General features: G+C 38.3%; 1 protein-coding gene and 1 long non-coding RNA gene across 3 annotated transcripts; one reads left to right on the forward strand and one right to left on the reverse strand.

Annotated features, from left to right (window-relative positions):
- Positions 1-317: 317 nt before the first annotated feature.
- LOC128193334 (APO protein 3, mitochondrial-like) lies at positions 318-7,790 on the reverse strand. 2 transcript variants are annotated; one of them, XM_052874442.1, is made up of 6 exons: positions 7,490-7,790; positions 7,287-7,416; positions 7,081-7,161; positions 1,786-2,182; positions 1,053-1,483; positions 318-960 (listed from the first exon to the last, which is right to left on the reverse strand). In XM_052874442.1, exons 4-6 carry the CDS (start codon positions 2,157-2,159, stop codon positions 551-553), a joined length of 1,215 nt encoding a protein of 404 aa, XP_052730402.1. In that variant the 5' UTR covers positions 2,160-2,182; positions 7,081-7,161; positions 7,287-7,416; positions 7,490-7,790; the 3' UTR covers positions 318-550. The 2 variants fall into 2 exon arrangements, with proteins under 2 accessions (XP_052730402.1, XP_052730403.1); XM_052874443.1 differs by lacking the exons at positions 7,081-7,161; positions 7,287-7,416; positions 7,490-7,790 and having other exon boundaries at positions 1,053-1,494.
- A 578-nt stretch (positions 7,791-8,368) lies between these two features.
- LOC128195784 (uncharacterized) lies at positions 8,369-10,677 on the forward strand. The gene is made up of 2 exons (XR_008247650.1): positions 8,369-8,532; positions 10,366-10,677. It is a non-coding gene; the product is annotated as an uncharacterized LOC128195784 (long non-coding RNA).
- The last annotated feature ends 4,087 nt before the right edge of the window (positions 10,678-14,764 follow it).

Raw genomic sequence — 14,764 nt, forward strand, 5'->3', positions numbered from 1 at the left:
ACCACTTGCATCTGACAACCGACTGCCTCCGTTATCAAATTGAGATTACCCTTCACAAATTTAAGGCACATGGTGTTCATGATCCTAGGAAGCATACCATTCAACATAAAGAACAATTAGAAGTGCTCGAATCTACTGCTGGCTAAGGTATTATTAGAAGATGAGCAAATTACATTTATTTGGAGCTTAATTGATCAAAAGTCAAGCTTCACATAATGAACCAAATCTTTCTTAATATTAAACTAACCAAAAGAGTAAACTAGACGCAATCATTTTGTTCATGAACACCAGGCACCAGCTAAGCACAATAACACTGATGGCAACACAAAATAAAGTGTTGTTTACAAATGAATGTCTCCAAAACAAAAATAAAATAAAAATTTAATGCATTACAACCAGAGAGAAACTCCTAAATATAAGATTGATTTGGTTTAGCTTGAGATATTATATTATATATGTCTTGATACAAATTTTTACAAAAAGAGTGGTAACACATGATTAAGAAGTGTTCGATTGTGTCCATGCAGAAGAAGTCACTGAATCCAATGATTTAAACAACCCACTTTTCCTCATCCATTTCAGGGATTGCAACATCTTCCCTCATCATAGATGCATAATTCTTTCCAACTGGTGCTCCAGCCTGAGCAAATAGCTCAACCACTGCTGGCAGCATACCGTAGTACCTTTTCAACTCATTTACCAAAGGTTTATTTCCTTGCTGATCTCGAATGTGATAGACACACACTGGAGGTGCCAGATCATTAATTGTTGCCTTCTGCCATGCATGTTGTCCATCCCTCATCTGGTGTTTGAAAGCTTGACAATTTCGAACTCTATGACCTTTGGGCCCCACTTGTACCTCTGGACAATATCCACAAGTTTGGACATCATACTTCTCCATAAGTTTTGAAGCTCCTGTGCACATTTTTTCCCAGGCTTTCATGCCCAGAACAGCAATAGCTGCACAGAAGCAAGCACATAGTCAATACAGTTAACAAAGGATACAACTTAGTAATGTCTGGGAAAAGAAAAAAGTATTTGTTTCCAAAAACCTTGGATATCGTCAGAATGCATCACCATGGAATTTGTGTCTTTATTGAACTTTTTTTTCTTATGCCAAAATCCATGTGCTTCTATATCTGCCCCAAGAGACATTTCTTTCGGAAATCTTTTCTCAAAATCTATAATCCTACCAGCAACACAGTAAACAGGGAAGGTCCTTCTCCTGGTAGGGTACTCTGGTATGTCAAAACCTGCCTGGACACACAATTCCACAATTGCTGGAATTCGGTCGACTTCAAGCATTTCATTATGTGAAACAGCCCTCCCTATTCTATCATACAGATGAAATGATTCTACAAGTGGCAGAACATGTTCAACACCACCTTTGACCCAACTATGTTCTTTGCTTGATGGGCTTCCTCTAACATCACATGTTTTAATTTTATGTGGCGGATGACCAACATGAACTTCTCCACATAAGCTGCAAAGCATCTAACATTAAAGCAACAATAATGCACATTTAAACCAAGTGATGAATCATTTTAACATTATTCATGTTATAAATCTTGTTCACATTATGAATTCTTCTAAAACCCAGAATGCATTGAAAAATGGTATAATATTACTTAGTTGACAAGTTAAAAATACAAGTCAATTCCAAAAATACCAGAAAAAGAAAAATACTTCTGATTGGAACTCGATCGTACTTGAATGGAAGTTTTGTAGGCAAAATGCTAAATGCTTAAACAACCACAATGAAAAATACTAGGGTTACAGCACTACCTGCATACATAAATAGCAGTATAGTTGACGAGTCTTGAAACACAGGATAATAGTTCACATCTGGCAGCAAAAACTTCATGAGCAACAGGAATCAGATTCTTAACCAGCATGCCATTTTCAGGAGGTTGTAATATAGTCTCATGCACCTTTTGTCTCTCCTTTTTCTTTAGTCTAGCTTCTCGCTTAAGCTCGTTAAAACTTGTCACTAGCGGTTTCCACTCAAACTTGTTGAGCTTTTTTGGCATCTCATTGCAAGTCGACAGAGTGGAGTACCAAAGACAAAAATGTCCATGTATACCTCTGAGTTTTGAAAATTGAACAAGTTTAACTCTCTCAAGGAGATCACTAAGAGTTTGAACATGTCTTGGCAGCATCACTGCTCATTACAAGAGGATACCTACATACATGGACAAATTTATATATACTTTAAGCAAACTAAAAATTTGTGGCAATTATTTATTTTATGTTTTTATAAGTAAAATCCAATTCGTTGAAAAAACATGCATTATGATTTAATGTCTTCATGTTGGCTTTCCAACAAAACAGAAGGTTGTTAAATCCAAACTTTACGGCCGAAGTTACACATGTAACAGAATCATGACTACAGCTAGGAAAAAACACCCACACAAATATGAGCTTCAGCAGTTAACTTCATACACATAACCTACTTAGATTATGAAAATTGTAAACTCAATCAACAAGCAATTATTATTCACATGCTTGGATCAAAACCATTTAATCATGCAGCTTTTGGGGCAACCAACATTCTCTTATAAGTTTTAAGTTCTGTCCTTTTGTGGATGACTGTAATATCAGCTACCGAACTACTATTATACTCTGACGGTTCTCTTTATTGGAATGTGGACGCCAAAGTTATATGATTGTGGTTATTATATATTTGAGATGCCACACAAGCCATCTGTTGATTCTGCTCTGGAGCTAAGAAATCACGTTAAGAAGTTTCAAGGTAAAAGAAATGGAAGCAAATATCAACATACTGGAGAACCGAAAGAATGATTTAGAGGAGCAACAAAATATATTGAAGAAAAGGATTTCTGACATAAGTCTAAGCCTTGAAATAATGAAAACAGAGATGGCGACAAGAAAAAGAAGGGTATGTCGAATTGGATATGGACGGAGAACTTGAATATCCAGAATAAATTTTTCTAGCCTTTGTTATTGCCAGTGTTTTTAGTTTTTAGTGAGTTTAGCATAATCATGAGATACTCATTTTGTTTTGAATTCATTTTACAGATATTAAAGTTCACTGGCACTGTTAATGAATTCATTTATGAAAATTTTTGTTTAAATGGATGAGATTTCACCAGCAATTTACTATCAGTTTTTAGTAAAACGTTGTTCCCTGTTATTTATAATTTTAAAAGTTCAATACAATATTCATTACTATATTTTGAAAATTATAAAATATAATCTTTAATTATTTTACACATTTATCATGAAATTGCCACAAAAGACGAATAATAAGAGATGGAGAAATTTATTTATTTAATTAGAGGGGTAAATGGTATAATATGAAATCAGATAATGATTTTAATAGTAATGAGAACATTAATTGTACTTCTCATTTACTATATCAACCATAAAAGACACTCAAAAAGGAACAAAGGTCATGGCATACATGCGCACACACATAACCTTAATGAACTAATCAAAAGCACTATCAGACCTGCAGTTAACATAAATTCAAAATCTCTTATTTACAAATCAATTGATGCCCTTTAAAAAAAGTACAAACACATTCGTTTTTACAATAGAGCAACAAATTAGAAACAAGGCCGACATTTCCCAATATCTCAGCTAATGATCCAAAACGGTAATGGGCAAATCAAAAACAACATATGTGCCATAAGTATAGCCAACCTTCAACATAAATTGAGCCATGGCAAGAAATATTTTCAACACTGGCAGAACTTTTCCATGAATCTTTCCATTTCATATAACCAGGCACAAAGACCATAATTTATTTAATACTTCAAAAAAGAAACAATACTTGGATAGATAAAACTTACTCGTTTCAAAAAGGAAATTGTCATGCAAAGTCTTTATGGCTTTATCATTATCATGCTCATCTTTAACATAAAAATGCTTAGTTGAGCCATTCCAAGATAATCCACTTAATCCATTAAATATGTCATGAATCTTTTGCCATTTATCCTTCTACACCTTTTGTCTATTTTTTATATTATTTTTGTTTAACCCAACTAAATTAGATTAGTGTAGGTGGTCGAGAATGTTATTGTATGCTAGCGACATCCAATTGTCATCCACCCCATTACCCAATCGAGCTTTGTCACCAAATTGTCACCCTTGCTTCTTTGTTGTGTGCTGCTTGTGTATGTTTTCCTTTGCGATGATCATCCATTTGGATGGAGCAGATGTTGTTGAGGAGGTTCCCTTGGAGCAAGAGTTGGAGGATGCTGATGATGCAGTATAATATTTTTAGGATTTCTAAATTTAAGTTGGTGTTATTTTGAAATACTCTAAACTGATTAAGTTTTAAGTTCTGTCCTTTTGTGGATGATTGTAATATCAGCTACTGAACTACTATTCTACTATGACTGTTCTTTTATTGGAATGTGGACGCGTAAGTTATATGATTGTGGTTATTATATATTTGGGATGCACACAAGTGGTATCAGAGCCTAGCCTCTCCCAGTACGGTGTGGTTCGAGGACGAACCAAGCGGAAGTTGATGGGCATGTGACACCCGGGCACTGACGAGGGCGGGGAGTGATCGCCGGTGCAAGAGGCACGAAGTGCAAGGGGCACTGACAAGGAGCGGCTCCTGGCAGACTTCTAGTGGAAGGGACACATGGATGAATCGAACATACACCGGAATGAGAGGGATCTAAAGACTGTATAAGTATGAGACTATACAGTTGAAGGATAGCTGAAAGGAATTGATTTGGCTACTCATATCACCAAAATGCATTTGCTTTTCGGTAGCCTAACCCATAAGAACTCCATGGTTAAGCGTGCTTAGCCTACAGTAATTTAGGGATGGGTGTGTGGGGGCTTGGAAGTGTTTCAACAGCTCAAGTGATGCTTCAAGCAAGTTTATCTCATCAATTTGAAGTTGTGCAACCACTTACACAGCCAAGAAACAAATTGCAATGAAAAATCACTGGTTCACTTCCATTTAAATCAAATTTTGATGGTTTAAAAGGTGATTCTGCATATAGGCTGAAAAATGACCAAAGGATCAGTGCAAACAACTTTGAAATGGCAATTTAAACTTGCTCAAACGTTGGAAATGCACAAAGACAGCAAGATTCAACAAATCACTCTTGTTATAGTCAAATATGCAGCAAAATGCACCAAAAACAGCACCACAAATCAGATTTGAGAGAATGAAAAAGAGGATAACAGCAACCCGGACTCTAGGAAGGCCTAATGCACTAGAGCTAACTGAAGATAATCAGCTAGAAGATTATAAGCACCTAAGACACAGTCAAAGAAAGCAATCACGGTGAAAAAGCTTGATGGAAACAGATTTTTAGGCATGTTTCTGGTAAAAAACAAGTTGCTGAAACAGATTTTTCTGAACTAATTTTGCTCATGATTGAGACTCTCTTCAAGAGGATCAGTCATATGTGGATGTTTTGAAAAGTTCAGAATAGATCAAGCACTTGTGCTGTGATTTTTATACTATCGTTAGGGAAGGGATGTGCTAGGAATTCGTTTCTAACAAATTTGATTAGGACTACACTAGCCACTACCTTGCCATGTGCTAACTTCTATATCATCACTTTTCTTTTCAGATGTTGAGGTACAAACATTCCCAAGCCTTCATATCAAAATATTCATGAAAGAATAGTAATGATAGAGAAAGGATCACACAATCCTTTTATACTGGTTCACTCTCAATTTTTGAAAGCTACACCCAGTCTCTTTGCATTAATCTCCTCTGTTTTTTAAGTTGTCAAACTTTAATATCTAACCTAACTTTCACTGCTGTATTGTAAATAGGTAGAGATTTCTTTAAGCTTTTTTTAGCATTGGTTACTAACTTTGCATATTAAACATTTCTCCTCCTTTTGGTTATGGGAGAAACCAATACAATCTTAAAGATTTGTAACTTTTGTTTTTTGCTTGTTTCAAAGACTTGTTATCCTCTTCTTTATATGTAACAAAATGTAAACGATTTCTATTACAAATGATGGATGGTCAGAACATTATAACAATTTATGCTTAAGTTTTGATATTTTAAATATACAACCATCATTAACCTTGCAATAATCAATAATGATAAATAATTCTGTTCTGATCAACCAATATTGTGTAGAATGCTTGATGGTGTCACTTGATCATGAAAGGATCAACCTGTTGTGCTGTTCCATTGCATTTCAATTGGCAATATTTTATTGTTCATTGCTAGGTTTCTTGCAAAAAGTATTGGAAAAGAAGCAGGAACTTGAATCTTTGGAATCAAAAGCAAAATCCTTAAGTGAATTCTTACAGAGTCACTGCAAGATGGAAGGAGACCAAAGCTTTACTGACACTGTGAAAGCTGTTTCTGGTTATTTGAGGAAGAGAATGCCTTGCAAGTCTATACGCCAGAATTTGAAGGTCTTGTGACTTTAAATATAGTTCTGTCCTCATACCAGTTATAATATATATATATATATATATATATATATATATATTTAATAATGCTAAACATCCTTTTTCTTCTATTTTTTTCTTTCCCAGTTGTGGGAAATTGAAGATTTTGAGCGCAAGGATGTCTGTCACAATGTTTGTCTCAACTATTGTGGTTATGTAACCCAAAGTTTAGTTAATTTTGCTCCACTTCTTTTTGTGGTTGAAGCTGAAGTGTATCTTTTATGATATGACTAAATATGAAAGTTCCAACTATTTTGGGGGAATGCAGGGTCACTGTAAATACTGGTCAATCTAGCATAATAACATCAAGTAGTTTGAATGATGTGAATATTGGGAAGGTAATTTAATTAACAATTATTCTCTTTTATTACAAGATTCAACACATGTATCCTACACTAATATCAACACATGCTCATAAAATTTCTCATCAAAAACCACTTATGATCTGCCCAAAACAGCTAGCATAATTCCACAAATAAACCACGAAGGACACCAAAAAATTATAAGCATCACAATCATGGGCATTCACTCATGGATATCAAGCATTCAAACACATAAACCAGTGACCAAAATCAGCTCCATCTTAACAAAACTTCAACTTCCCCATTTTAAACGCAATTAAAACCCAAAATAAAGCAAGCCAAACACAAGAGCACGAACTTCACCTACCTGGAAATGATGAACTCTTGGACACTTCAGTGCAGCCCTTCAGCAATGACACTTCTCAGACCCTGATCGAAGCCCCAAAACCTTGTAAATTAATGGAAAAATGACATTAGCAAAACCTAACAGGAACAAATATTAATCATCAAAAACACCCTGTTACCCAGCAAAAGGGGCTAAACACATTCAGGTTCGATTAGAAACCTACTTACCTCAACGACAGGGGAAGAAAGACAACCCAAAACCTCTACCAAGAGGATTTAGACAAGCTCGCTCACACGCACAAACCACACTCCAGCAAGAACCCTCCAAGAACAACCCTCCAACCCTCGAACAACAACCCTGCAAGAAGAACACACACGTCACAGCAAGTGGAAACTCACCGTTTAACTGCGAAGCCAAGCGCTGAACCTACCTTTACGATGGACGAACTCCGATGGCGATTGCGACACACCTAATCACGGACACGCGATTTCGACACAGCCAATCACCAACACGGTGGCTGACGGTCACGCTAGCTGATGGAGAGGGCCTCTGCTGGTGAAATGCTGGTGAAATGCTGGTGAAATGTTGGTGAACGAAGGGGGAATGCTGGTGAGGAATCGAACTCTCGAAGAAAGAAAGAGAATGTGTTTGGCTCGAAAAATGAAAAAGTCCCTTATTTGAATGATTAAAGACTCTTTACCTAAATCTATCTTTAGATTTCTTTATTCATTTATTGGATTAGGAGATATTAAATTTCTTTCAGTAGAAGATAATGAAACATTTCCACTTCAGTAGATATGCTAGTGTAAATTTCTTAGTCTTTAACTATAAAAACAAAATAAAATGTTAGCCAATTCAACCAAACCTAATTATATATATAATATTTAATTCATTTAATTAAAATTTAAAAATAATATATCTAATTTGATGTCAGAAAATACTAATATTTTATACCATCTATATCTGTCAGGCCTAGAAAAAAAAAAAAAAAAGTGGCAGTTGGAGAACGCGCCACCTCAGCGACGCACTTGGACGACAGCAGCGCCCGACACCCACTAACGAGCGCCAGCTGTTTCACGTGGAGCTGAGTCAGGAACCGGAAGTGGAAACCACGTCGCGACCGCTGAATGGACGTCCAGCATGGATTGTCGGGAATCAGGAGTGCAGAACGTGCGTCCAGCCTGGCAAAGTGGGACGTGCGCTGGCAAGTGGGACGTGCGCTGGCGAGTGCGGACGAACGCTGGTGAGGTGGAAAGCAGATCTGAGATTCTGAAATATCCTCCACCCTCCACACGCTCCACCATTTTCATTTCTGAAAATTCAACTCTCTCCTCCTTCTCTCTTCATTTTCTCTGAACCTTCTCTCTAAGAAACCACCCATTTCATCTCCTCCATTCAGTATTCGGACACCGTTGAAGGACGCTCGGCTCCAAGGACTTTCAGAGAAGAAGCTCGGTTGGTGAAGCTAGACTGGTAAGTCCTTTTCCCTATCTAGGACGTTCGTTCTTCATGCATACAAACTCAATTCTGAGTGCGTACGTCCGTCTTCTTCTTAAAGTAGAGTAAATCTGATTTTTGGGTATTGGGGTTCGTTTATATAGTGGATTAGCGAGCGTTGGCAGTAGGAGAATCTGTGGTTGATGAATTGTCTCTACGTCTGTGTGAACGTTCGTTATTTGATTGTATGAATATAATACATGATATTGGATTTTTGAGATGCATGAACGTTCGTTTTATTGGTGAAATGAGATATATGAGTTTACATGATATGGATTGTATAAGTTGTGGAAGTTGATGTTGATATGAACGTATGGAACTATGAGAATTGCATGTTAAGATTGAACTGGAATGTAAATGAATTGAAAAAGAGTCTCCCTTGGTAATGAACGTTCGTGCTGAACGGTCTTAGACCGTTCGGTCTCCCTATTTTAATAGTCAAGAATGGGATTCGTTCATTTGGAATGACCCCTGATCGAGGACGAGCGTCCTCAGGTTCCACTGCCTTGTTGAGCGTTCGGCAAAGCTTTGTTGTATCTGGTATGTTTGAAATAGTTTATTTCCGTTCGTAAAATCTATTATTTTAAAGTTATAAACGTTCGGTCTCACACCTGACGTTCGTACTTAGGAGTGTTCGGTCTTACACCGAACGCTCGTCCTAATTGTGTTCGGTTCTGAACTGAGCGTTCGTTCTGTTTGGTGCTTGGTTCATAATGAGCGTTCGTCCTAATTTGTGTTCGGTCTTATACCGAACGTTCGCTCAAATTGGTGCTCGGACTCACACTGAGAGTTCGTCCAAAATGACGCTCGGTTTCTGAATTGAACGCTCGTCCAAATTGTGTTCGGTTTTGAATTGAGCGTTCGTCCAGTATGACGGTCGGTTTTGAATTGAGCGTTCGTCCAATATGGCGCTCGGTTTTTAATTGAGCGTTCGTCCAAATGGTGCTCGGTTTTGAACTGCACGTTCGCTCTGGTTGGTGCTCGGTCTCAAACTGAGCGTTCGTCCTAATGTGATCGGTTTTTGAACTGAGCGTTCGTCCTAATAATCTCGGTTTCTGAGTTTAGCGTTCGTCCTTTAGGCTGTTGGGTTTAGACTGAACGCTCGTCCTAAACAGGGGCTCGGTCTTAGATTGAGCGCTCGATCAAAATCGGTAGCGTTCGTTTTCTGATTCTTAACGAGCGTCCTTTTTGTCCAGTCAGCATGGTACGTCCTCGTTTCTTGGTGAGGGCAAGACGTTCGGTTTTTGATGGTCAACCTTATAAATAATGAAATTGATTATAGAATGATGAATAATAAATGGTAGACATTATATGAGATGGAAAGAAAGTTGTGATGTTGAATGAGCGTTCCGGGTTGGGATGACTCCTAATTGAGAATTTGAGAATTTGTAAATGTATGACTGTGGGAAGTTAATGCTGGCTGTTCGATCCTGATGTTCCGTGAGTGCTCGTTCTCAAGTAGAGGGCGCACATCATGCGTGGGAACGGCAGGAGGTCGTCGTCCTTAGAGGTACTTTGGACGAACGTACTAACCTCGAGTGGCAGCTGATGAGAATGCCAGTTACCACACCACCCGGGTGCATGAACGCCTGTAACTATGCAGAATTCATACAGTCCGGACGGTCAGTCGTGTGTTGAGTATTCTGTTATGCGTGCGTTGAAATGTACATGTACGATGAACTGTTTATGTGAATTTGTATGTTGGTGCATGAGTTAAATTACTTAAGCTTACCCTGCGTTTTCCTTGTGTTGTCTCGTTTTGTACGTCCGTCCTGTCATTGCAATGATCATCCGTGTGGATGTGAGCAGAGGGAGACGAGCGTTTGGAGGATGTTCTGAACGAAGAAAATCTGGTTGAGTTTAAGTGAAGACTGAGCAATGAGACGTTCGGCCAATCCTTTAATTCTATTATGTATGACCGTTAGGTGTTTCCTGTGTGAACCGTTCGGTCAAGTTTTAAATTTTACGTTCGATTGAAATTTGTAACTCTGATATGGACGTGCGGCTTTACGCGTTCGTTCCTTATTGTTGTAAGACTGTATTCAAGGACGTTCGTCCTTGAGCGTTCGTTTGGTTTTAAATTTTTTTTTTAGTTGGAAAACTGTACTGTTTTATTATTAACTGTGATTTTCTAATTATATGGTTTTTACTGTATTTTTGGGATGTCACAATATCTATTAGAATAAAATCAACAAAACATATTTATAAATAAATTTGGTATCGATTAATTAGTTAAGTTATGAAATCATATATTATAAATGTTTTACAAAAGTAAAAGTTAAGGAATTTTCTCACATTTGCAAAACATTAATATAGTTTTGATCATTTCTACAATATAAATACTACTTATATCACATATATGAGAAAATATGTAACACGCATTTACTCATAATTTTTTTTTAATCTTCAATTATATATTGTCTTTTAAGATATTTGTCTTTAAAAGATTGAGAGATTTTTCACTATACTTGATTGATATATTTTAGAAGAAAAATGTAAATAAATTTGTTTTATTCTATGTAATAAAAATGTTTTCTCTCTAAAATAACTTTTTACGTATTTCAATCCAAAATATTTTTATTATTTTCTTAAATTATAATTGAATTATATTTTTGTTATTATTTATTTCACTTTCCTAATCTTTATCTATATCTTTATCTTATTTTTATATAATTATTATTATTTATTTTGATTATTTTTTTAATAATTTTTATAATATTCATATAAAAACTTGATATATTGTATGAAAAAAAATTAAGTTTGTCTCTGTTGTACCTTAGTTATAAAAAACAATTTTTTTTCTGTTTCAATTTTTTAAATAAATGTCTAAATAGGTTGAAATCATAATTTATTTTATTGAAAAGGTTACTTTTATGAAATGAAAAAGTTAAAACAGCATAGTGTAAGGACCTCATTTTCTTAGTGGTGGGGACACCCACTTCTTACATGATTAGGAGTGCATTATTGGAGTGCAATGATAGGAATGGGAGAATGAGGGGGGAATGGTCTCAGGAGGGGCATCTACTCTCTGATGCCATGGCCATGTACTTCTTCTTCATTCACGGTTGCAGCTGTTGGTGTGCTGGACTTCTCTTCTTTGCTTCCTGTTTCGGATGTGTAGGGCTGTGTTGCTCCGAACCTCCAAATTCTCCTGCAGTCTTGTCCTAGTGGCTGATCTTCCCTTCAATCCTGGATTCTCCTCTTGATCCTGAGGGGTGGAGACCTGCAAAAGATTCTCCGATGCCAAAGTCAGTTTCAGAGCAGTGGCTTTTCTCAGGGGATAGTAATAAATGTGTATTGAAAAGATCTCTCTTTACTACTCACCAGGAGTCTGTATTTATAGTTTTTGTTATGGGCTTGGGCTTAGTAAAAAGTTAAACGCGACCCAATATAGCCCAATGTCTAATTTTTATTTACCTTTAAATCAGGTTAATTTACCTGAACCATAATAATTAGTGACTTGGCCGGTCAATGAGGTACGGGCGTTCGCCCACGTGTCACGGGCGCCCGCCGTACCTATTAGATCCTTCACCTGTGAGGTAATCTTCCAAACCTTCAATATCGGGGATGACGTACGGTGTCGGGTACTCCTGATTAGACCGAGCGAACGTTTGATACATGCCCGTCTCTCGAAACCGGACGACCGCTACAGGTTGTACGTCCGCCCAAGAATCTTGGACCGAACGAGCGGTCACTCATTTAAGAAATGTACGTTCGCCCGATATTTTGGACCGGGCATTCACAGTCGAAAGTCGATCGTTCGACAAAGGCTGGCACGTCCGCCAAGGTTCTGGACCGAGCGTCCTCAGGGCGTCCGTCTCACGTGGGCGTCCTTCTGTACGGCGTCAGGCACTCCCTGGTACACTTCCAAACTATAATTTCTTGTCAAGGCCGTGAAGCTTTCTTCACGCTGCTGCTGGATGCTTTCGGAAGTCCTCTCCTTTATTCCAAAACTTAGTGCTTTGGTGTATGCTTGCCACAAGGGGAGAACAACCCAGAGGAAGGAAATCCTTTCTTTCCTTTTTCAACCGTCCAAGAGCACCCAAGGGAAGCAGTACCAATTTTAGAAGAGCTGAGAGGAGGATCTGGGTTGAACACCTTGTGAGGGTGGAGTTCTTGCACCAAGATCTGGGAGAGGAAGTGGAGAGCTGTTGAAGTTGCTAGGAGATCTTGATCTGCACGTCTAGGAGGAGATTGATCCCAAAACTTACAAGGAAGTCTTCAAGAGGTAAGGGGAGCTTGATTTATTTCCTTGATTTTTGAGTTATTAGGTGTTTGATGCAAATCTGGGTAAAATCTGGGAGGAAGGGATGAAAATGGAGGTTTTCTGGGTTTTCTGGACTCTCGTGCGCTTCTGCAGAATTTCTGCAGAATGCGCGTTCGTCCAATTTTGGTGAGTCAAAATTGGACGTTCGTCCCAACAGTGCTCGACCAGATAGTGGTCGAGCAAATTCAGAACGTTCGTCCAATTCTGGTGAAATTGGACGTTCGTCCAAATTGTTGAGCGTTCGGTTCTGAACGAACGTCAGCGTTCGTTCGTCATAATATATGGAACGCTCGTCCAAATCGTATTTAAACAGTGATGAATTCAGTATGGCGTCCAGTGGTTTAGCGTTCGGCCTAAGTAATTGATCTTAGCGTTCGGCTTTTGAGTATAACGAGCGTTCGGTTTTTGAGTATAAGTTAGCGTTCGGCTTTTGGATATAAGTGAGCGTTCGGTTTTAACTGTTCGGTGTGGATCTTGGACGTTCGTCCTTGGTTTTGTGAGCGTTCGTCCTTTGTTTTGTGAGCGTTCGTCCTTGGTTTTGTGAGCGTTCGTCCTTGGTTTTGTGAGCGTTCGTCCTTGGTTTTGTGAGCGTTCGTCCTTGGTTATGTGAGCGTTCGTCCTTGGTTATGTGAGCGTTCGTCCTTGGTTATGTGAGCGTTCGTCCTTGGTTATGTGAGCGTTCGTCCTTGGTTATGTGAGCGTTCGTCCTTGGTTTGTGAGCGTTCGGCCAAATAGTGTTGAATCCAATATGACGTTCGGTTTTAGCGTTCGGCCTAATTGTGTTCAGGCGTTCGGTTTTAGCGTTCGGTCAGTTTTTGTTAGCGTTCGTCCAATTGGCATAGTGGCGTTCGGCTTATAACGCTCGGTGGAATAGTGTTCGTCCATCCAATGGTCTGCAAATGGTAACGGGTTCTAAGTTCCTTTGCTCTTGGATTGAATTATGTGTACCAATGTTTGGAATATATGCTGTAACGTGAATTATGTGAAAATATGTGAATGTATGAGATATGTTGGATTTGTTGTGATAATATGGTAGTATATGGTTATTCATGGCTTGGGTTAAGGTTCAAAGTAACAGTATGATTCATGGACGTAATTCCATGATCCTCAAGGAGAGGATACATGGTTGTGTTTTGGGGTTGTATAGAATGATTACATGGTAGCTCAGTTTTGGGGGTCATCCTGAAACTCCAATGGTCTTTCTTTTCATGTAGAGAGGATTGAACATGTGGTGAGGAGTAGCAGGAGGTCCTAGTCTTGGATGCTTCCATATGATCCAAGGTGAGTAATAACGGATTAACCTCGTGATTGTGGCCGGGCGGGAGTGCCCAAATGTTACACCAGGCGGTAGTGCATTAAGTTCCACCAGGCGGTAGTGCCTAAAGTTTCACAAGGCGGTAGTGCCAGGGCGGGAGTGCCCAAGTTTCATAAAGCCACCACGAGTGCAAGACCCGCCATAGCTCGGTAATCATTCTAGTCCGGACGAGTCGGTTTAATAAGCAACAAGTCGGGGTTTAAAGTAACAAGCCTTGTGATGTCAGTTTACCATGTGTGGATGAATGTTTACATGTCATGGGAGTGTGTGAAATATGGATCAATGAGTATGCTTTAATTGTTCTTTTATATGAATGATTGCATGAATTAACTGTGCTGTATGTATAACATGCTTTTTATATCTAGCTCACCCTTGCATTGTTTGTGTTGTGTGCCAATTTGGATATATTTCTTTGGCGATGATCATCCACTTGGATGGGAGCAGATGCTGTCGAGGAGAGTCCTTTGGATCAAGAGCTGGAGGTTGCTGATGTTGCAGAGTAGTTTTCTTAGGAATTTCCTATCTGAACACGTGTAGTGTTCGAATCTATAAACTGTTTAAGTTTGAATTTTCAGTTTCTTTTATTTTGGATGACTGTAATTTCGCACTTAAATTACACGTCATAT

The sequence above is a fragment of the Vigna angularis genome, chromosome 3, assembly GCF_016808095.1.
Source record: "Vigna angularis cultivar LongXiaoDou No.4 chromosome 3, ASM1680809v1, whole genome shotgun sequence".
Taxonomy (NCBI): Eukaryota; Viridiplantae; Streptophyta; class Magnoliopsida; order Fabales; family Fabaceae; genus Vigna; species Vigna angularis.